Raw genomic sequence first — 23,799 nt, 5'->3', positions numbered from 1 at the left:
TATTTGTTTGGTTTATTTGTTAGTGATTTTGTGTATTTTTGTCTTTCTTGCTTTCGATTTTTTTTTACATTAATTATTTTATTTACTGTACTGTTTTATTTCTTCTTTTCTTTATTCCTTCCTTCCTTCACCCTGTTCTTTTTTTTCTTTCCTTCCATTCTTCTGTAACTCCTCATTTACCTTCTTTCCATCCCTCCTTCCTTCTTCTTTTCTCTTCCTTTCTTCCTTCCTTCTCTAACTCTTCACCTTTTTCCTTCTTTCCATTAACTTCTTCCTTCTTTTCTCTTTCTCTTCATTCTCTAACTCCTCACCTTCTTTCTTTCCATCCCTCCTTCCTTCTTCTTTCCTCCTCCTTCGTTCCTTCCTTCTCTAATTCATCACCTTCCTTCTTTCCATCCTTCCTTCCTTCCTTCTTCTTTTCTCTTCCTTCGTTCCTACCTTCTCTAACTCCTCACCTTCTTCTTTCTTTCCCTCTCTCTTTCCTTCTCCTCACCTTTTACTTTCCTCTCTTCCCTCTTTTCTTCCCTCTTCTGTCTTCTTTTTTCCTTCTTTTTTTTTTAGTTTCTTCACTTATCTCTTATATTTTGCATAGGACTGGTGAGGAATAGCACGCCGGGGAGTGGATCCGGGAGAGGAAATTGAGAGAGAGAGAGAGAGAGAGAGAGAGAGAGAGAGAGAGAGAGAGAGAGAGAGAGAGAGAGAGGAGAGGTCAGTATGTAGTTACATCACAGAAACTCACCTTATCTTCGGAATTGATGTCATTATGCACTTAACAGATTATTTCTCTCTCTCTCTCTCTCTCTCTCTCTCTCTCTCTCTCTCTCTCTCTCTCTCTCTCTCTCTCTCTCTCTCGTGTCAAAGAAAACGAGTTACAGAAAATGACATTCCCATTAATTTCCTTTGAGGTCGTACTTGTGAGAGCCAATGTCGACGGTCGCTAATTGTACCACATCCTTGGAACTTGGATACGACTCCCCCCCCTCCGCCATGTCCACTCCCCTTGAGGATAACTTTATTGGCCGGGGCTAAGTGATGGGTCGTAGTGATAGGTGTGTGTGATGGGGGAGGTCGGTGGGGGGTAGGTCGTGTGTTTGTGTGTTTGTGTGTTGGCAATATAGATTTCTAAGTGGAATTTGACTTGACTGTTTTGTATTTTTGATGTAATTCTTGTTTTTGTTTTTGTTTTTATTCTCGCCTGTGTGTGCGTGTGTGCGTGCGCGCCGTGAACACTGGCCATCATCAGCACCGCAACGTCCCATTCCTCGTCAGTGGGTTCCGCCAGCTGCCGCCCTTCCTGCCTTCCTTCCTTCCCTCCTTCCTCCTTTCCCTTTCCTTTCCTTCCTTTCCTTCCTTTCCTCTCCTCTCCTTGTCTTCTGGTCGTCGCTTTCCGCCACCGCCGCCATCTTCACTCCACCTGGAAGTAGGAAAGGAGATAAGGAGATTACTTCTGTTTGCTCTCCTCCACCTCCTCTTAACCGTGGCCTCGTCCATCTTCCTCCTTCGTTGTTCCCGCCCTGTTCCCTCGGCCATGGTGGTGTGGGTCCTGGCACTCATGTTCGCTGCCTTCCTGGGCCTCTACCGCCTCTCAAAGGTCGACTGCTGCCAAATCTCCTCCTGTGAGCCAGTCTGCACAGAGATCCTGGTGGCCGACGAGGTGTAGACAGGCTGTCTCTCCTCCATGTCCCCGAGGCCGCAGGGAAGGAGAGTTGGTGTTGCCTTTGCCTTAGGGACAGGATATGGGTGTGCCCGAGCCCTCACCCCAGGGAAGCACCACCATGGCTCCATATCCCGAAGGAGAAGGGAGAGGTGACTGCTCTAAGGTGTCAGGAGGGGAAGGGGATACGAAGTGCGGGGTTACAGTCAAAGAGGAACTCACGCCTTGACATGCGAAGTGCAACGAAACTTCTCGACGCGACCCGAGTGAAGCAAGCTGACGAACTAAAGGGAATGCGAATTTTTCCTGAAGAAGGCGCTGCCGCATGCTGCGAACTAAGAACTTCAAGACGAAGCCGAATACGATTTTTCTCAGCGAACACTGACGAAGCCGAGCGACAGGAACTTCCCAAAGAGTGAAGCGTGGCGAGGAGTGTCCCGAGGAAGGCCAGCGATCCGCCAGTCAGGTGAGGCGTCCCCCACTGCTACCCATTGCAGTGCACTCGTAGGATTTCATGAATTGTAGATCAGCTTAGCGTGATTCATTATTATTACGCAGTTACGCACGCCTCGCTTTTGGTAGGCGGAACTACATTATTTTGTAAGTAATGACACCACATGCTATATTGTTACCGTACATCATTACCGTTGTCGAATTATTATTACACTCATTATTTCCTTAGGGTGAGTGAGGAGGCTGGACGTGGGAGTTATATTGGTGTGGCTGAGTAGGAGGACTAAAGTTTGACTATAATGACGTATATAATGATGAAGTGTGTGATCAGACTTAGCTTCATCTGTCACAATGATGGAACCATGAGACTTTATATATACACAGTTATTCTAGACCTTCCCCCAATGGACCAAGTTATGATGGAAACACAAAGGGAGAGCTTATTATGTCACGCTGACACGGAGGAATTTAACGAAAAGCAACTGAATAAAACATGAAAATAAAACAATAATACTAACCTTCAGGAAACATTCGACTTCATCGCTCGGAAAGATGCCAAAAAATATACATAGGAAGGAACAAAAGAATGGTGAAATAAAATATAATGCAGATGTGCCCAGTAACTCACATTCATATTTACGACCGTGTTCCGCTCAGCATACAATGTTTATAAAATGTTGTCATGGTGTGAACGAAAACGACGCTGCCGAATAAATCCTGAACGCGGCCACAGTGAAAGCTTCCTTAATATCATGAGTTGTCCTCGTATTACGCACTGCTCGTCCACCTGCTGGAACAAGGAGAAGAATGGTGGTGATGATGATAATAGTAGTAGTAGTAGTAGTAGTAGTAGTAATGATAATAATAATATATAATAATGATGATGATAATAATAATAATAATAATAATAATAATAATAATAATAATAATATGACAACAAAACTACTACTACTACTACTACTACTACTACTACTACTACTACTACTACTACTACTACTACTACTACTTTATGCAAGATGAGCTCCGTCTGAGGACAACAAAAGTTACAAATAGTTATAAATAAAAGACCCGTTGAAGGAACAAGACTCAATATACTCGTAGGTAATAGTCAAAACAAAGATCATCCAAAACTACTACTACTACTACTACTACTACTACTACTACTACTACTACTACTAACACTAACACTAACACTACTAAGCAATATAAACGAACCATCAAAGTCACTACCTGTATTTTTAGTTGCGTCACCCCATAAAGTGTTCGAGAGTCTGTTTTCCTCTACGCCACCACCACCACCACCACCACCATTACCACCACCACCACCACCACCACCAAGGCCACTCACCCCTCCCATTGATTGGATTCCCGCCAAGTGCCACCAGCAAACAGTACATTTTTCAGCACAGTGATGACGACGCCACGATGTCCACAATTCATTAATTAATCCTCGCCAGAGAGAGAGAGAGAGAGAGAGAGAGAGAGAGAGAGAGAGAGAGAGGCAGGGGAGCAGGGGGTAGTGGTGAGTGATACCGTGCTGTGACCTTGAGAGAGAGAGAGAGAGAGAGAGAGAGAGAGAGAGAGAGAGAGAGAGAGAGAGAGAGAGAGAGAGAGAGAGAGAGAGAGAGAGACCTACGTGATGATGAACAGGTAAAACAAGCTGTGAAGTGAGAGAGGTGAAGTGAGATGAGAGGAGGAGGAGTGAGGTGTGGGAGAAGGAGGATGTGAAAGATAGGAGAGGGCAGTGAGAGGTGTCAGGCTGGCGGAAGTGTGTGTCAGAAAGAGAGAGAGAGAGAGAGAGAGAGAGAGAGAGAGTGTACGTGTTCAAGTATAGGAGATACAGAGATTGTAACGTGTAGATGGGAGGCGAACAGGTGGGTGGGGTGTCTTGGGGCTTGAAGGGTTGTGCCAGGTCAGTTATTCGCAGTGAGTCAAGAAGACCTACTGGTGGGAAGGAGTTGTGGCTTCACTTCGTCTCCTAAAAGCCTGTAACTGTCTTGGCTTCTGGCGTGATTCAGGATGACATGACAAGAGTGAAGGATAGGAGCGAAGGATATATATATAGGGTACGTGGTGAAGAATAGTGAAAGATGTTGATTAAAATAGTGAAAGATTGTGATGATGTTAAAGTGATTGTGATATTAACCTCTTATTATTTATTCTGGTTACTATATAGTGATTTTATGCAGCTAAAGAACCTTATATGGGGATTGAAATAGTGAGAATTCTGGCTTTTAATTTTCTAACCTCCATAGACTCTACCTAATGTAAATAAAATCTAAATATACACAAAACTCAAGGTAAAGATGCGTCCCAGTACCGATGGCGTTAATAAAGGATAATGAATGAGAATAATGGATAGTGATGAAGTTATGAAATGATAGTGATAGTTGTTGAAGAATAGTGATGAAGGAAAAAGATGATAAAAGTTACTATAATGATGCTCTTCTCAGGACTGATAAAAAAAAAATATATATAGTGCAATTTCTTATCACAATCTCCAACAGACACTAATGGCAGTAAAGTTTCTAGACTCCTTTTACAATCCTTCTTTCTTTTCTTTCGTTAATAAAATGTTGTGGTGAAAATTTAAAACCCCACTTTGTAAATTTTCCACCAGAAGCGCCACTTTTATTTGTATTGTGATTTGGTCCATTCATTCCTAACAGAGGACTGAAACAAAGAACGACAAAAGTACTCTCCTTGCGCCACATTCATATTCATAATGCTGTTTTCTACTTACGTGTTCCTGGAAGCCTTATATTCGCGTCAACCTTCGTAACAAAACAGCCACACAAAATATTACATAGTTCTCTCTCTCTCTCTCTCTCTCTCTCTCTCTCTCTCTCTCTCTCTCTCTCTCTCTCTCTCTCTCTCTCTCTCGTTTCATGTATTCCTCCGCCTCTCCAACCTTTACGCAGTACATATTTTTCAATTAGTTTTTTAATCTTTAACAAAATCCACGCATCGACATTCGTTGCTACACACACGACAAAAAGTAAAAATAATGCGTTCTTTTCCCCGTCCTTGCTTATTGCCTTCACTCCGTTCCTGCGTTCCTGCCTTTGTCTCGTATTTACCCAGTACATATTTCAAGCAGTTGTTTTCCTGTTTAACAAAGTGTGCGCTTCGACCTTCGTAATAGTAAACAAAATATTACCTTCTTTTCCTTCTGTGTTTACTGCCTTCACTTCGTTCACATACGACATTGCTTTTTATTTATTCATTTTCTTATTTTTTCTCTAATTACGCACCTGTTATTTTTCAGCTCTTATTTCGCTCTCCGTCAGAAGCGACACCAAGGTTCTTTTCTCCTTTTTTTTTTTCTATATTTCAAGTGAATTTTTATCGCTATTGATTATGTGTGGTGTTGACGGAGCGCCTTGATGCCCTATTGACCTGGTTCCCTTTGTTTGGCGGCCTTTATGCAGCACTTAATCAAACTCCCATTCATTGCAATAACGGAAAATTCTCCATCTTTTTTCATCCTCCCAGGCAGGTGGTTCTGTTTTGCATCGAGCTGAAGGTTGCGTTCTATTGTTGATTCGTTGTTTTTCTCTATTTTTTGGGCATGATTTGTATGGATTCTCTTTTTTTTTTTTTTCCCGAGTGGTGTAAAATATTGGCGTGTGTGTGTATTTGTGCGTGTGTGCGTGTGCGTGGTATAGATTTTTTGTGAAGTGCTCCTGTTACAAATTATTTATATACCGCATAGATCTCCTTGCTTATGCCTAACTAAATTATTAATGTTAGAGTAGAATCCATAAAAGCTCTCTCTCTCTCTCTCTCTCTCTCTCTCTCTCTCTCTCTCTCTCTCTCTCTCTCTCTCTCTCTCTCTCTCTCTCTCCCTCTCTTGGTGTTCTCTGACGCTGTTATGGTCTTGGGCAGGGTGTACAAGCGTCAATACTCTCTCTCTCTCTCTCTCTCTCTCTCTCTCTCTCTCTCTCTCTCTCTCTCTCTCTCTCTCTCTCTCTCTCTCGTCGTCACCTCATCAGGGTGACACTTCTCAGGGTTATCGTGAACGCGCCTCTATCCCTCTGCCTTATCTAGAGTGGCGGTGTGTCGAGATAAACTTTCCTGCCCTTCCTGCATTTACTTTTGTTGTGTACTCTCTCTCTCTCTCTCTCTCTCTCTCTCTCTCTCTCTCTCTCTCTCTCTCTCTCTCTCTCTCTCTCTCTCTCTCTCATTCCTTCCTTCATCCTCTCCTTCCATCTCCCAGCTGTTCTCTCCTCTCTTCACTCCCCTCTTATCTCTTTTCCTATCTTATCCCTCTGTTATTGTCTCTCTCTCTCTCTCTCTCTCTCTCTCTCTCTCTCTCTCTCTCTCTCTCTCTCTCTCTCTCTCTCTCTCTCTCTCTCTCTCTCTCTCTCTCTCTCTCTCTCTCTCTCTCTCTCTCTCTCTCTCTCTCACGCAGCACTTGGCAACAATGCTTTGACGTCACGCCCTGTTAAGTGCACTGAGAGGATGTTTATTTGTTTCAAGATCGCAGTATTGCATCTGTCACTGTTGCTTTTACTCAGCTTTACCTTTTATTTCTATCTTGTGTGCCGAGACTCATTCTTTACATGTGTGGATTTGAGTTTTTATTTATTTTTTTCTATTTATTTCGATGTGATGGCTCTCTCTCTCTCTCTCTCTCTCTCTCTCTCTCTCTCTCTCTCTCTCTCTCTCTCTCTCTCTCGTTTATGTGTGCTCTTTTTTAACAATCTAGATATAGCATAGTACATTTTTTTTTATATATATACATAAATACATGAGGATATAAAACCACAATGTGAAGTTATGGGAAGCCGTCAGGCCTACACGTGGCACTCCCTGTTAGCATGCCACGGAGGCCTCCACGTGGCTCCATAACCCGCCTTGCCTCGCCTTACTCACGCACACTCCAATACAGCTCCCAAAATAAGTCAGCTTAGTCTACAGATGTTTGTCTCGTTCACATTTATATTTGTGTGGGATTGTAATTAAGCAACAACCTGGCAGGGCGAGTCTCGTCTTCGTATTCTCAACCATGCCAGTCTATTATTTTCACTATATATACCAAGCTGCTTTGGAAGTTATCGGGGTTTTCAAGGTTATCATGATTCTTTTGAACATGTAATAATTTTTTTTTTTCACGTATAGAAGGTAAAAGACTCATGAGGATCCGACTAATCCTATGCGTAACTTTTGAGAAACATTCCTCTTAAAAGAAATGAATAAGAATGATGGTCTTACGTGGAGGGCGACACGTTGTTCCCTCCATGAGTCTCGCACCCCGCGGAATCTATAGCGTGTGTGACGCAGCCAACACCTGCAACGCACCGCTGATGAAGGTGCTGCGGATAATATTATTATCTTTATTGCTCTTAGTGTCATTATTAGTTTTATTATTATTATTATTATTATTATTATTATTATTATTATTATCATTATTGTTATTATTATGGTTGTGAGTAGCATAATTGTAGTATTAGTTTTATTGTTGCTCTTGTTACTGTACGGATATATTACTTTTCTACTGATCATAATAACAAACCATCTTACCAGTTCACTCGCGCGCGCACGCAACATGTGCCACTACCATCCTTCACTTTCTGTGGCCACAAAAACTTTCACTAAGTGCGTATGTTGCTGCTTTCAAGACCACCACCACCACCACCAACACCACTTCGACCCCCCTCAGGCCTCACTAATGCCCGAACGCTGTCCACCCTCACCTCTAGGCCTTCCTCCTCCTCACCCTCCCCAGCCACGCCCACCGCCCCATTCCACCCATTAGGTATTCCATTCATTCTACTCCCTCCCAGTGTGCCCGCCTCGCCCTGTCTCTGCTTCGTGTGTGTGTGTGTGTGTGTGTGTATCCCCACCAAGTCTGTGCCCTACCCACTCTCTCTCTCTCTCTCTCTCTCTCTCTCTCTCTCTCTCTCTCTCTCTCTCTCTCTCTCTCTCTCTCTCTCTCTCTCTCTCTCTCTCTCTCTCTCTCTCTCTCAGCCTCAGTTTTATCATGTTTTTTTTTAACTTCCTTTGGTTCTGATATATTCTCTCTCTCTCTCTCTCTCTCTCTCTCTCTCTCTCTCTCTCTCTCTCTCTCTCTCTCTCTCTCTCTCTCTCATCTGTTCTATGGTGCAGTGTTATAATGCATTAGCTATCGTCATCACCTGTTATCGGCCTCTTGTCTGCCTGTGACCCTCTTGACTCCCTCTCAGTGACCCCATTTCTGACCCTCTGCTCCTCCCCTGGCTACTCCTACCCTCCCACCCCTTTCTATCCCCCCATGACCTCACTCCAATCCTTCCCCTCCTTTCCTGCCTTCCTTTGCTCCTATTCTATACTCCTTTCCTATCCCTCTATCTCTCTCTTTTGGCCACACTCCCTCCTTGCCTGACCCCTCTCATAGTGCACCAGTCCCCCAGTTCCCAACTCGTCCCCAAACTCCAAGAAAGCCACCAGCGTCCCTGGGCGAAGTTTTAACATCCGGCTTCTGATGGCGCTGAGAGGAACCTGAATACAGCGGTCCACCTTTTCTTGCTGCCCGCGCGTCCACCACTCTCTGGCTACCAAGGACTGTCTTCTTCTTCTTCTTCTTCTTCGTCTTCTTCTTCTTCTTCTTCTTCTTCTTCTTCTTCTTCTTCTTCTTTTTCTTCTTCTTCTTCTTCTTCTTGTGTGTGTGTGTTTTCTTCTTCTATTCTGCTTAAATCCCTGTTAGTGGTCACTGTTTTTCATTGATCGTTTTCAACTGATTCTGTTGTGTACTAATCTTTCGTTTATTCTTGTATCTCTCAGGGTTTCTTGAATGCAGTCGTTCCAACCTATCCTATGTCTTCCTTCTCTTCACATTCCTATCATCTCCTGTCATCCATACGTGGCTTATTTTGTAACGTGCTATCATGAACTCCCGGCTGGCCTAACGGTATGACACAACTAATTCTGCGAAGATCCTGCAACACTTCCTCAGAGGCTAGTAAGAAGTAGGAATGCCTATACTTTACACACTGTAATTGGAAAAGTAAAGATATATCTGATGATTCGCGCCTTGCAGTCTTTGAGTGAAGCGAAGTCTATCGAGGAAAAGCTAAAAACGCTGTAAAGGAAAGCGATGCAACAATAGATAAGTTAAAAAAAAATGCAGAAGACAATACGAATAATATTTAAAACACAGGTTAGTATGAGATCATGTCTTGAGAAAGTTAAACAAAATATTATATGAAAATGGCACTTGTTACAAAGGAGCGCACGTGTATATGACCACACATAAAAATAGTCTCCCGGGGAGGCGGATAATGGCTCTGTGTATGGTTTTAGTAGAGTGAGAGGGTCGTATTGCGTGGTGCCACAGGGTATCGGGCCAAAGTGCAAACGTTTACAAGTCAAGCGACACACTGTACTTACCTTCACTGTGTCTAATCTTCCTTCTATCTTGAATCCCATAAAAGTCTAAGAAAATGTCAGTTACCGTATTATGTATCAGCAGTTTTAGGCGATGAGAGGACGCAAAATTGAGGGAAAACACATTACACAGTGGAATTAAGTACTACAGGTTACTGGCTTGTACGTACCTCGCGTCTCTCAATCATGTGAGACGCTGAACACACTTCCACCATGTCTAGTCTTCCCGCACATCTTGAATTCTCTCAGGCTAAGAATTCATCTGCTGCAGAATTGAGTAAGAAAAATGTTAGCAGATCAAAGGACGCAAGACTGAGTGAAGACACATAACACAGAAGAAGTATAGCAGGTGATTAGTTTTTATCCAGCCATTTAGAGACGCGTGCTGGTCTTAAACGCGCTACCATTGGCTTAATTTCACCCAATCAAGAACCATTGCCTAGGATGGGGAACAAATCAGTTATTGGTGAAGGTCAAAGTTTCCTGGATTCTTAGTGACCCTTAGCCACGCCCCCGCCCCTGGCCCTCCGCTAACCTGCACCTCATTCCTCTCTAGTGTTCTTCTACTCTCCACTGTAGCCTCTCTCCCTCTCAACTCCATAGTGTCCCCTCTCTTCCCCACTCCACGTCCCTCTCAATTCCACCTTCAATAGTCCCTCTCCACCTCACTGCAACCTCCATCTCTCATCTGCACAACCTCCTCCACCAATTCCCATCTTTTCCCATTCCTTCCATTGTCATCTCAACCTCACCTCCACAATCTCCGCCTCACTGCAGTTCCCATGCCCCTTTGACCCTATGCTTGTGTTAACGTCCTCTCTCTCTCTCTCTCTCTCTCTCTCTCTCTCTCTCTCTCTCTCTCTCTCTCTCTCTCTCTCTGTTTGCGTTTAGTGTGAAATTTGCAGAGAGAGAGAGAGAGAGAGAGAGAGAGAGAGAGAGAGAGAGAGACATTAAGTATTAAAATCATGCAATCTGAAGGCGAGTTAGATCCTACAGCAAGTGGGATGGAAGAGGAAGTGAGCGCCAAGGCCTACACGTGCCCGTCCTCCTGCATTTCTTTCTCTGTGGAGCCTGTTTACTTGCTTACCTCTCCTACTCACCTTCACCTCGCTCCCACGCCTTCCAGACGCCTTGCCGCACTGTTGATGGCGCGACGGTCGTGATCTGAGGAACTGACGGGTTTTTATTAATCTAGGGCGCGGTAATGTCATTGTAACCACTTGTATTAGTGCTGGATGTCGCCCGCCCTCAGTTGCCAAGGCGTGGGAACTCACAAGTGCAGGAACATCGCAGCTAAGACTTGTGCTGAGGTTCAGGATGTCATAAATCTGGTGCATTTAGTGGTTTGTCAGTTTTTCGCGTGAGTTGCGGGATGATGCACCGCCTGGGTTCCTCTCACGCCTTTAGTGGCGCTTTATGTTGGCGGCGCTCGTCCCTGGGAGGAGGAGACGCCTACCCCTCGTCCGTTTCGTATATTTTTCGTTCATAATTCAGGATGTTTAGAGGACATGGAAGTGTTTTAGTGTGTTTGGGGATGACATGGAGTGCGTGCGTGTGTGAGCTGGAGGAAGACAAAAGGGGGGCGGGTTGAGGGTGGCAGCAGCTGCAGCAGCAGCAGCAGCGGGCCGGTCGCTGGCTGTCATCCCTCCCACCGCGGACGCCACACGTTTCCTCTGTGCCGTGAGTGGCGGTGGCCCGCTCCTACTCCCGCCGTGCCTCACCACTATACCGCTGCTAGTCCGCCTCCCGAGGCCCTCCGCCGCCCTGCCAGAGCCCCCACAGGGATGCCCGTCGGCCCTCGCCACCATGAGGCTACACCTGTTCAGCTCCCGTGAGTGTTAGTCGCAGCTGTGCCTCAGTGGAGAGAAAATTGTGTCTTGTTTCACGATTTGGTGACCGGCATGTTGCCAGGCAGTGTTTTTTTCTCTGCTCTGTGGTGTTTACCTCCGCCTTATGGCTCCCGCCGACAATTACCGTTATGGATGTTCCGTCTGAAGTGTTATGAGCAGTGTAGACGATCATGTGTTGAGGGCAATGACATCCGGTGGAGTGTGGAGGAGTGTGTGGTTGTGGTGGAGTGTTCCCAAGTGTCGCCACACGGCCGTAATGTGAGCCCTGTGGTAGTGACAGTATTGATGCGGCGGGCCAGCGCGGCCTCTGCTCCCTGACACCTGTTCCTCCCGTGTTATTTGTTCACACTCATTGGACGGTCTTGAAGGAGGCAGGCCGGGGCAGGTCATTCAGGCGCCATTGTACACCACTTGAGTGAAAGTGGCACGTTTCATATCTGGCGATTTCCTTGCCGGGGGCTGCCTGCTTCGCCTCGCCTTACTCATCTTGAAACTTTCGAATAGTGGACGATGCGCCGTGTCTGCCTCTTTCAAAGGTGGCGGCTGTGATGCTCCTCAATAAATCTAATACCTGCAATAAGATAAACATCCAGAAAACAGTAAAGGGTATGTGATATTGAATGAGATGAGGCGCATCATTTCAATCAATTCCATAATTCAGGGATGCTGAGGGGAAAGCGAGGCGTGCTATTTAGTGAGCTGGGATCCATTTATCAGGCTTGGTGGTGTGTGTGTTTGACGGACGGGAGGTGAGCTGTCAGATGCAGGGACAGGGGGATTGTGGCGGCGGCAGCGGGAGGGAGAGGGAGGGGGAGGGATCAGTAAGGAGGTTCAACTGTCTCGCTCTCTAAAGGTTTATACTTATGTTCAATGTGCTCCATGTCGCCTGCAGCGCCGCCGAGCTGTGACCTGGGGACTTTGAGGACGTGTTCCCGTAGATACACACGGGGTTGATAGAATTAGTGTGTAAACCTTGGGTACACACACACACACACACACACACACACACACACACACACACACACACACACACACACACACACACACACACACACGGAGTACGCCTTTGTTGGTACGTAACCAAAACATTGATATGATCTGCTTGCAAGGTTACCGTTGTCACCAAAAACTAGGTTAGCTACACCCTTATCATAACCATTGCCTGGGTCATACTGTCACACACACACACACACACACACACACACACACACACACACACACACACACACACACACACACACACACACACACACACACACACACGTAGGCGCTTTCGTTCAGGTGTTCTTTACCTATCACAAGTTTTCACCTTCATTGATAAGGCAAAATAGAGGAAGCTGACAGTACAGAATGGAAAGATAAGACACACACACACACCCACACCCACACCCACACACATCACCCCCTCCACACACACACACACACACACACACACACACACACACACACACACACACACACACAGAGAGAGAGAGAGAGAGAGAGAGAGAGAGAGAGAGAGAGAGAGAGAGAAAGTAGTGCGCATGAAAAAAAAAAAAACGGAAATAGAGCGTTCGGCACCGTAAGAAAGAGGTAGAGTGAGAGAGAGGGGGAGGAAGGGGGATTAGAGAGAAAGTGGTGAAGTGTACAAGAAAGGAGAGTGGACATTATCACAGAGAGAGAGAGAGAGAGAGAGAGAGAGAGAGAGAGAGAGAGAGAGAGAGAGAGAGAGAGAGAGACGTAGTAATTGAAGAGCCGCTTCCTTACTGCGTCACGGGGCAAAATAATCTAGTCACGCGAATCGCACCTGAGTTACCTGCAGCGTGTCGGCTTAGTGCACCACCACTATCACCACCACGACCACCAACAACAAAAACAACATCACCAACAACACCACTACCACTACCACCACCACCACTAAACAACAACGACAACAACAACAACAACACTACTACCAACACCACCAACACCAACATCACGATCATTATGGTAAGTTTCACCTGTTGTACCACCTCACACCCATACCACCATAACACACACACACACACACACACACACACACACACACACACACACACACACACACACACACACACACACACACACACACACACACACACACACACACACACACTTGTTTTACTTTATTCTTACTCATATCCTGTTCACCACATCTACAGGAGTTCATCACCCTCTTTTCTCAGCGACGGTTCAGTCGTCACCACATTCACCACCACACATCACCACACCACGCTAGACAAATTACACACACACACACCACTTACTATTCACATAAGAGCGGATATTGTGCAGTGTAAAGAAAAGGCATAACACACCACACAACACGGCACTGCATCACAACACAAGCTCATCACCACATCACGTCACATCTCATCACACAGGCGGGAAATCATCACCATTACACCACAACGCATTATCATAAACACCCTCACTTCATTCTTTTCCTTATTCCTTGCCTTCATTTACCTCGCTTCTTCCTTCTTTCTCTCCTTAAACATCCTTTGCACACACACACACACACACATAAACAGCTTCCTTCGAGACAACTCCCACGTTCATATTTCAGACAATACAGCAGCAACATATTGACTTCCGGAGCCACTGAGGCGTTTCAAGTAAACAGAGGCACATGCTGCAGCCGTGCGTGGAGTGCGTGGAGGGAGGGCGGGAGCTGAGGCAAGGTAAATGCATCAGGGGCGAAGGAATGGAGAGGAAGGGAAGGGAAAGAGAGAAGGAAAAGGGTCTCTCTCTAATATTTTACTGACGTTCCCTGCCGCTTTAAAGACGAGTATCTCTTTTATTCCTTCCTTTCTTCGTCTCTGTCTTCCTCCTCCTTCCCTCTTTCCTTCCTCTTTCTTCTCTTCTTTCTTCTTCATTCTCCGTTCTTTTCCTATGTTTTCTTTCTTGCTGTCTTTCCTAATTCGTTCTTTACTTCCTTCTTTCAAAATATTTCTTTTCTTCATCTGTTTCCTCCCTTTGTTCTTTTCTTCCTTTCCTCGTCCTCTCTTCTTTCCGTGTTTCCTTTCTTCCTCCCTTTCTTTCTTCCTTCCTTCCTTCCTTTCTTTCTTACTCCTTCTTTCAACATTTTTCTTTTCCTCCTCACTTTGTCTTCTTCCTTCGTTCCTTCCTCCTTTCCACATATTTCCTTTTGTTCCTTTCTGATCCCTCCTTCCATCCTTCCTTCCTTCCTTCCTTCCTTCCTTCCTTCCTTCCACCCATCCATATACGAGTATTTCATCTCTTCCTCTGTCTTCCTTCCTTCCTTCTTTTTTCTTCGTATATGTCTTTATTTTTTTATTTCCTCCTCTTCCCTTCTCTCCCTATTTCTGGTATCTTCAGTCTTCCTCTCTTCCCGTTGCTCTTCCTTCTTTCATTCCGTCTTTTGATATAGTTCCTTATTTCCTTCTTATATGCTTACATTTCTTCTGCTTTCTTCCTTCTTTATCTACTTGCATTTCCTCTTCTTTCTTCCCTTTTTTGCTTTGTGCCTTTCCCTTCAGCTTCTTCTTTCTATCCTACCTGCTTTCCCTCTTCTTTTTTCTTTCCTCCCTTCGTTTTACCACTTTTTTCCAATTATTTTCTTTCTTTATGTACTAGTATATTTCCTTATCTTTTTTCCCTCTTCCTGCTTTCTTCCTTTTCTTCCTGCTTCCTTGTTTTCGCTCTTCCTGTTTTTATTTTTTTTAACTTCCTCTTTCCCTTGACTTTTGCTTCTGAGGCCTACCAACAAACTTCTCGCCCTAATACTACTAGTTTTTCCTCGCACGACTGGCTTCCCCCACCCTCCCCCCACACCACCCCACCTTGGCACTCCCCTCACATAACTTTCCTCTCTAATATCTCCTTCTCCTTCTCTCCTTTCTGTTTATTCTATTCCTTCAAAACATTCCTGTGTCTCTTCTCTTCCCCTTGTCAGTTTTCTCATATCTTTCCCTTATTTCAATCTTTTTCCTTCCAGTTTTGCTTTAATTCATCAGCAATCTCTTTATCAATGCGGTTTTTTTTTTTTTTTTTTTGCGTCAAGGAATGTGGAACAGGTTAGTATTTTCCTCTTGTTTCCTGTTCTGTCGCTCCCTTGCTACCTCTTATCTATAACCTCTCCTCCTTCTTCATATTCCCAGGCAACTCCCTCATTTTTAACGGTTCTGTTAGTGCCAAGTAAGATGAAACAGGCAGGCTTTTTTTTCTCATATATCCTTCTATGTTTCTCTACTTTTCTTCTTCCATATCTTCCTTCCTTCCCGATTTTTATACCTTTTCTGCGTCGTCTCAAGCCCGCTTCGTGTGGTCAGAAAGATTATACAAGCAGGCTTTTTTTCTCTCTCTCTCTCTCTCTCTTTCTCTGTCTCCTCTATCATAACTCCTTTTGTATCTCTCTCCCTTCCTTCTTCCATATCTTCAGTTCTTTATTCATGTATGCCCCTTTCCTTTACATTTTTACCCATTCCTTCCCTTCTTTTCAGTCAGTTTCATGGGGAGGAAATAAACAGTCTCTCTTTCTTTATTTACCTATTTATTTGTTATGTCTTTTATCATCCTCTGTATTTTTTTTTTATTTCAGTATCTTTATCTACAATTTGTGTTGTTTTAAAGTTATATAGCGGGGCCATAATACAAATCTCTCTCTCTCTCTCTCTCTCTCTCTCTCTCTCTCTCTCTCTCTCTCTCTCTCTCTCTCTCTCTCTCTCTCTTGCTGGTTCGTTTGGTATGGCCAGAAAGATGAAACACACAGGCGACGTCGTTTCCAAGTCCTCCCTCTGTTAGGCCGAGACGTGAGCAAGATCCAGGCTGTAGATTCCTAAGTGAAGAGACGCGGGGGAGCAACTTACCAAACGAGGTGAAAGGGGAGAGGGAAAGGCCCGAGACTTACATGACAGACAGTTGAAACGCGGCGGTATTTTAGTTCACGCAGGGGAAAGGGAAGCAAAAAGAAGAGAAAGGTGGTGAAGGGAAGATGGAAGGGTGGGTTAGAGTGTTGTTTTCCTTCTTGTTTCTCTTGTTTCGTTGCAAGGTCACCACCACCACTATCACCACCATCATCGTAAGGCTTGAGGTCGATGAGAGAAAATGGGAGTTAAATGGTCCATTCTCTATTATTTAAAGGGACACTGCAGTAAACTTCAAGATCACTTTTTTTTTCATATACGTATACATAATTCTCTCTCTCTCTCTCTCTCTCTCTCTCTCTCTCTCTCTCTCTCTCTCTCTCTCTCTCTCTCTCTCTCTCTCTCTCTCTCTCTCGCTGTCTACCTTCTTGTAAATCAAATACAATCTAATCTCTCACCTTTAATATTAAGGACAGCATTATTCCGATAGACAGTCTCTGGGCTGGCTATCAAGGTGCTAAGAGAGAGAGAGAGATTTGTGTTATGGCGCCTCTATAAAACTTAAAAACTACAAAAATTACTGGTTAAGATATTGAAATAAAAAAAATATATAGAATGATTAAAAAAAGATAATAAATAGATAATAATAGAAATGTAGATAATAATAATAGAAATGTACATATAAAAGAAAATATGGAATGGAAAGAACTAGTAATGAATTCAGTAGTAGAAATGTGAGAAATGATATTATAACAAAGAGAGAGAGAGAGAGAATGGTATGAATTTTGCCCCGTGCGTACTTACCAACCCCACCTTTGTCCGTGTCCGTCACAAAAGAAGGATGTATTTTCTCGGTCCTTGTTAAGTCATCCTGTCCCTTCGCTGGTCGCCCTTGCCTGATCCCCACTCCTTATTAGTGTCTTGTTTCCCTGACGCGTGTGTGGCCGAGAGACGTGGAGAGCCTTTGGAAAAAACCACGGTAAGGGAAACTGGTGTAGTGCTGCGCAGTGATGTAGGAAGACGTGCTGCTGTGATGTTTGTGTATGTGTCTGTGGGTGTATGCCTGGGTATAGTTAGTGGTGTTGATGTAGTGTTTGGAAGGGTTTAAGTGATGAGCAGTGTGTGGTGGTGTGATGTTATTACTGTTGATATACGTGTAGATTTTACCCCTTCAGTACTGGGACGCATTTTTACCATGAGTTTTCGGTATGGTTAGACGATTTTATGTACATTAGGAACTGTGTATGGAGGTCAGAAGATTAATAGCCAGTGTGTTTACTATTTTAATCCCACATAAGTTCCTGAAGCTGTATAAAATCACCATATAGTAAGCAGAATGAATATTAAAGTGTCATGGTACTGAGGAGATTAAAATATCTTGCTTGTATTGTGGCTGAAGTGCATGTGGTAGTGTGGTAAATGGATGGTATGCGCAGTTTGGTATGGTGGTCGTGATGTAGAGGTGTGGTAGTGTGGTTAACTCATGGTATTCGTTAAGTAGTAAAGAAGGTGATGTAAGCAAAGATGTGGTTAGACTGGTATTGAATATGGAATGGTGTTTCTAATGTGGTGGTGTGGATATCGGTATAGTTAGGAGGGTATTGATGTGGTATTCGTAACGTGGTGTAGTATTGTGGGGATTGCACTTCCTGATGTTGCAGTGGAGGGTGTGTTGTGAGAAAATGTAAGAATGAAAGAATGTTCCAGAGAATCCACGGTTGGACTCACTCATTCTCCTCCTCCACCCACTTCTTTTTGTCTCTGCGTGATGTCACAAACCTGTTTTACTTTCACGAACATCTGAGTTTCTTTCTTTTTCAAGGAATTCATTGCTGTCATGGGAAATGGTGACGTTGTTAAGTGGCGGTGGTGTTTTTTTTTATGTAAGAGGACACCTGCAAAGGACAAAAATGTGGAAAGAAGAGACTCACTGAGGTGCTCTTCCTCCAAAATAGAAGTCGAAACTGATTATCGAACACTGAAGAGTAAATGCCTTGAATCCTTCTTCATGAAAGAATTCAAGTCTTAGCACAGAAAAATGCTGAATCAATCAGGGAGTTCCAGAGTTTGGCAGAAAAGGTATTAATGATTAAGAATATTGGTTAGCTTGTGCATTAGAGAGGTGGACATAATAGGGGTGAAAGTAGAAAGTCTTGTGCAGCAAAGGAGGAAGGGAAGCATGCAATTAGCAACTTCAGAAGAGCAGTAAGCGTGAAAATAGTGGTAAAAGATAACAAGAGATGCAACTTTGCGGTGATAAAGGGAGGCTGAAGATAGTCAGTCAGAGGAGAGGGAAAGATAAAGAAGCAAAATTATTAGAGTAATTTTTTGGCGAGGTGCCAGAAATCACGAGAGAAGTTAGATCTAAAAAGATTTTGACTTTTTCTACTAAGAAGCTTTGGACAGTTTGAGCACAGACATGCCATGATTCCAGCCAGAAATAGAAAGTGCATGCGATTCATGTGATATGGTGGAAGGCTGAAGTACCTTTAGTGGGCTACCTCTCCATCATGAATAGCACAAGAACAGAGTGAGTTAACCAGTTTTAGGAAAGTTTAAGCTAGAAAAAATATGAAGACTATGCCTCTCTATGACAGACACTATCACCTCTGGCCTCAGCACATAGAAACAAAGCTCTTAAACGGAAGTAGTAGACATTCAAGGAAGATTAGAACATCCTCATATCGCCCCACCTTTCCTAGCTAGCAGAGTCAAAAACACCACACCAGAGGCACTTCCGCTTTGGTAATCCTGAAGAGGGATGAGGTGTTGTTATCAGTGATTGTGGTTGTGAGGTGGTGATGGTGACAGAAGTGATGTTGTTGCCACATTCTATGGTTGCACTTGTGGTTTTGAGGTGGTGACAATGGTGCTCGTATTGGTTATAGTGATGGTGGTGGCGGTGTTGCTGTGTTTATGAATCCATTTGTGGTAATAGTGGTAATAGCATTGGTAGTGTAGTGGCGGTGTTGAATATGTATAGCTTTTTTTTTAAACTGACGCTTTAATCAACTGACTAAATGGAAAATAAAATTGTATCCCTTTCGTGACTCGAGCGTTTTGTATTCATAACATGTATCCCGGCCGGCTATTTCACTCCAGCGCGTGGTTATAATAAGAAAAGTTTAGTTGGCGGACATTTTGGTGAAAGTTTGATAGCGAGCCGTAACATCAGTTCCTGGGAATGGACAACTCTGACGTAGAACTGAGAGAGAGAGAGAGAGAGAGAGAGAGAGAGAGAGAGAGAGAGAGAGAGAGAGAGAGAGAGAGAGAGAGAGAGAGAGAGAGAGATTGTGTATAGAATGTGTGTGTGTGTGTGTGTGTGTGTGTGTGTGTGTGTGTGTGTGTGAGTGTGTGTGAATAACTACATATAAATATAGAACAAGTGTGAACGTTTTAGTTTAGTTTTTTTTTTTTTTTTCCGACGCTGTGTAGTTTATGATTATTCGACTTCTTTGTCTAGTTTTTTTTTATTTGTTTATGTGTTTCTTCAACTGGTATTTATTGACACTGGTTTCCTTTTGTTTGTGTGTGTGTTTTTCCAACTAATATTTATCTTCATTTGGTTTCCTGCGTCCTGCGTCACGTTTATAAGCTGCTGTGAATCTCTGTTTGTTTTACTTCAGTGCTTCAGCTTCTTTCCCGCTTTTTCTTGTTTTCTCTTTCATTTGCATATCCGCTTGCAATGGTCATTTATTTATTCATCGTGTTTATTATCTTTTTTCGTGACGGGGGGAAGGGAGTAAAAATTCACAACTTTCAAACTGGTATTTCTCTTGTTTTGTTTATTTTCGGTTAGATATGTTATGTACTTTAAATCTTTGCTTTCTCTATTCTTGCACACTTTCCACCATGAGATTTGTTCTTTTCTCCTTTTTTTCCAGATTTACTTCATCTTTATGCTTGTATTTTCATTTCTTATGCCTCTCCGATTACGATATATGAATAATTCCACTTCATTCATTATATTACGCATCACGGCAGTAATAGGAGCGGTAGGAGTGGTCTGGATACTCCGTCGTGGAATGTTGACCCCCTGCGTACTGTAAATATAGACACTACCTTATTGAGATGCAGCGTTGGGTCTCTCAGGTGTGGCATACTGATGGTGGCTCCTTCTGTACTGGCTGCAGGGTGAGACTCCATCATGACAACAGGCGACCCTTGAGAGGCTGGCTTTCGTCAATACTGGCTTCCGCATTGCGTCTCTTGAGTGTTTGGTGCTAGTGTCTCTAAGTGGTCTGTTGACTCGGTGATGTACTGCCACCTGCTGGATGACTGGAATGGCCTCAAGCAGCAGGTTGTTGAGACTGAGGCGAAACGAAGCCTTCACAGAGAATTGGTTATGTTTGTGTGTATGGACAAGGGTTTATACGTGCACAGTAGCTGGTATTAGTAGTAGGAGTGGTAGTAGTAGTGTTAGTAGTTGTTGTTCTTGTTGTAGCAGTAGTAGTTGTTGTTACAGTAGTGGTGATGGTAGTAGTAGTAGTAGTAGTGGTGATGGTGGTAGTGGTGGTAGTGATTCATGTTTAAGATCGCAGATAATCTGAATACAGTGCAATATCAAGTTGTCAATGTAAAGTCAACATAGAGATTCAAGAGAAAATAAACAAAGATCAATCATATATATATATATATATATATATATATATATATATATATATATATATATATATATATATATATATATATATATATAATGAATCTAAGAGGAAAAGGAGAGAAATACGTGGTAATAAAGTTGTTCTCTCGGTTGCGACGTAGCTCAGACCTCGTGTGTGTGTGTGTGTGTGTGTGTGTGTGTGTGTGTGTGTGTTTCACTGTTTGATCTGCTGCAGTCTCTGACGAGACAGCCAGACGTTACCCTACGGAACGAGCTCAGAGCTCATTATTTCCGATCTTCGGATAGGCCTGAGACCAGGCACACACCACACACCGGGACAACAAGGTCACAACTCCTCGATTTACATCCCGTACCTACTCACTGATAGGTGAACAGCACCTACACGTGAAAGGAGACACACCCAAATATCTCCACCCGGCCGGGGAATCGAACCCCGGTCCTCTGGCTTGTGAAGCCAGCGCTCTAACCACTGAGCTACCGTGTGTGTGTGTGTGTGTGTGTGTGTGTGTGTGTGTGTGTGTGTGTGTCAGAAGTCGTGGTGCTGTATGACTCACTTGTTGCAACTTGTTATGTTGTTGGATTGCTACAATCCTTCAGAGTTTGGTGTGGCATTTCCTGTGCTGCAGCCTTCCTCCCAAAGTGTGTTGGTAGGCCAGCAGTGTTGGTGTTGTGAGGCGCTGTAACCTTCCACTACAATCTGTGGTGTAATGAATGTTCAGCAAAGGGTTAGATAAGATTACATCCAGATTTTGTTTAATTTTCATGGTTTGTACGTAAACTTCACAATACTGGGACACATGTTTACCTTGAAATTTGCGTACTATTAGACCATTTTGTTGACATAAGGGAGGGTCTATGGAGCTCAAAAGATAAATGGCCACAGCCTTCACTATATTTCAATCACTATATTTCAATCCACCAGCTGAAGTTCTGAAGCTGTACAAAATCATCAAATAGTGAACATAATGAATAAGGAAACTCGTCATGGTACTGAAGGGGTTAAAAGCATCACTGTTGTCTTACATGTGGTGTAGTGAACATTTAATATAGCTTTAGGTAAGACAACGTGCAGATCTGACGGAATTTAAAGATTTTGATAAGATTAGATTAAGATTTTATAGAATTTCACCACGATTTTCATGCAAACTTCCACTAAAAAGCATTGTTATATCTTAGCGAAGCATTTATCATCTTTGGCGTAATGAAAATTTAGTAAAGATTTAGGAAAGACTGAATTAAGATTTTATACAATTTTGTCTCGATCTTCACTTGGACTCCGCACAAAAAAAAAAAAAACATTACCATTAGGTATATCTTTAACAATCATGTCTCTTCCCAAAGTTGTTTTCTGTTGGTTCTGTAAGTGATACACAAACATATCAATCCGACTCGTGTTTTAAGATGTGGTGGAGGTGCAGGAGTTGTATTGTAATCCTGCCCATAGAGTGGATTAATGACATGACTAACGACCACCCCGCCTTACCTTTCAGAGCCGGTGGAGGGCAGCAAGGAGAACATCGCGCCGCCTGAAAAGAAGATGGTAGCCAAGACCCAGCCGCCTGTACCCACCATGACCTACACGGTGAGTACTGACGCCACACACATAGACACCAGTAGCCACGTGTACGTTTAATGACTTCTTAAGGCTTCTCCTTACTTTATATTGAGTATTCATTTGCTTTTTTTTTTTTTTTTTTTTTTTTTTTTTTTTTCTTCAGACTGGAACGCTACTTTGCTTGTTCTTCTGTTGCTGTATTAATATATGACTAATGTAACTGCAACACACACACACACACACACACACACACACACACACACACACACACACACACACACACACACACACACACACACACAGAGAGAGAGAGAGAGAGAGAGAGAGAGAGAGAAATTGATCAAGTAAAAAGACAATTTCAATATTATATAATTTAGAATTGATTAAAGAATACAAGATTATAGACGAAAATAATACACATTCTCTCTCTCTCTCTCTCTCTCTCTCGGTTTAATTACATGGAGGGGGTGTCTCGAGGCGGCGTGTGTCCCCTTCGCGACACATGGCGGCACACTGGCGCTGAAGAAAGTGTGATGAATTGGCGCGTCACGTGGCTCGTAGGCAATTAGGAGAGGCGGGGCAGGATGGCGGAGGTGGACTACAACGATCCTTTGCTGGCTCATCAAGCTTTAATTTTATGCCCTTTAGTTGCATTTGTGAACCAGACACGTTTTCTTCTTGTGTGTGTGTGTGTGTGTGTGTGTGTGTGTGTGTGTGTGTGTGTGTGTGTGTGTGTGTGTGTGTGTGTGTGTGTGTGTGTGTGTGTGTGTGTGTGTTTGTGTGTGTGTATGTGTGTAGCAGTTCCATTAGTCGTATGATGTCTTGTGATACAAAAGAGTAACGTATGAACAAGCAAAGTCTCGTTCCAGCCTGAAGGAATCAAGGGAGAACTTAGTAATAATAATAATAAATACGTAACAAGAACTTGATAAAGTGTATTTCTTCGTCGTCCGATCGTCTTTTGTCCAGGAATTCTTAAGAGGGGGTTGGCCTAGTCAGCCAATATGTATATTCACTTGATGTACAAAACTCATGCATTGTATACTTATCTCCTCAAGCCTCTCATGAAACAAGCAAATAAACACACACACACACACACACACACACACACACACACACACACACACACACACACACACACACACACACACACACACACCAGGAAAATGCAATAAAAGGCACAACATATAATTAGTTACAAAATGTTAGTCGAACGATAAGTAAACGTCTTATATTGAACCAAAAATAGTATTGGCGCACAGACTCTCAATGTTTCTTTATGCTACACAAACGATGCACTGAACAGCAGCTTGACAACACCAGATGAAAGTCAAGTGATAACCTTGCAAAATTCCTTGTGGTGGTTATGATTCTTCAGCTGCGCTCTGACTCCAGTAACATTGACCACTTGCAAGTTGTACCGTACGATAACACTGCATGAATGAATGGATGAAGATTGATGTTCTTAG

At 43.4% G+C, this 23,799-nt stretch overlaps 1 protein-coding gene across 15 annotated transcripts in view; it reads left to right on the top strand.

The window, feature by feature from the left end:
• Nucleotides 1-23,799, top strand: part of LOC123507196 (nuclear receptor coactivator 7-like) — a 157,072-nt gene that overhangs the window by 91,287 nt on the left and 41,986 nt on the right. For all 15 annotated transcript variants that reach the window (XR_006675614.1, XM_045259889.1, XM_045259887.1 and 12 more), the window contains one exon: nucleotides 22,266-22,357. Coding sequence is in view for 14 of the 15 variants with exons in the window: in XM_045259889.1 (XP_045115824.1) it covers nucleotides 22,266-22,357 (92 nt within the window). In the remaining variant the exon portion in view is untranslated. The remainder of the gene's footprint in view (nucleotides 1-22,265; nucleotides 22,358-23,799) is intronic.

Source organism: Portunus trituberculatus, chromosome 21 (genome assembly GCF_017591435.1).
Source record: "Portunus trituberculatus isolate SZX2019 chromosome 21, ASM1759143v1, whole genome shotgun sequence".
Classification (NCBI taxonomy): Eukaryota; Metazoa; Arthropoda; class Malacostraca; order Decapoda; family Portunidae; genus Portunus; species Portunus trituberculatus.
Note: the sequence above shows the minus strand (reverse complement) of the source record. Positions and strands in the feature narration are given on the sequence as shown.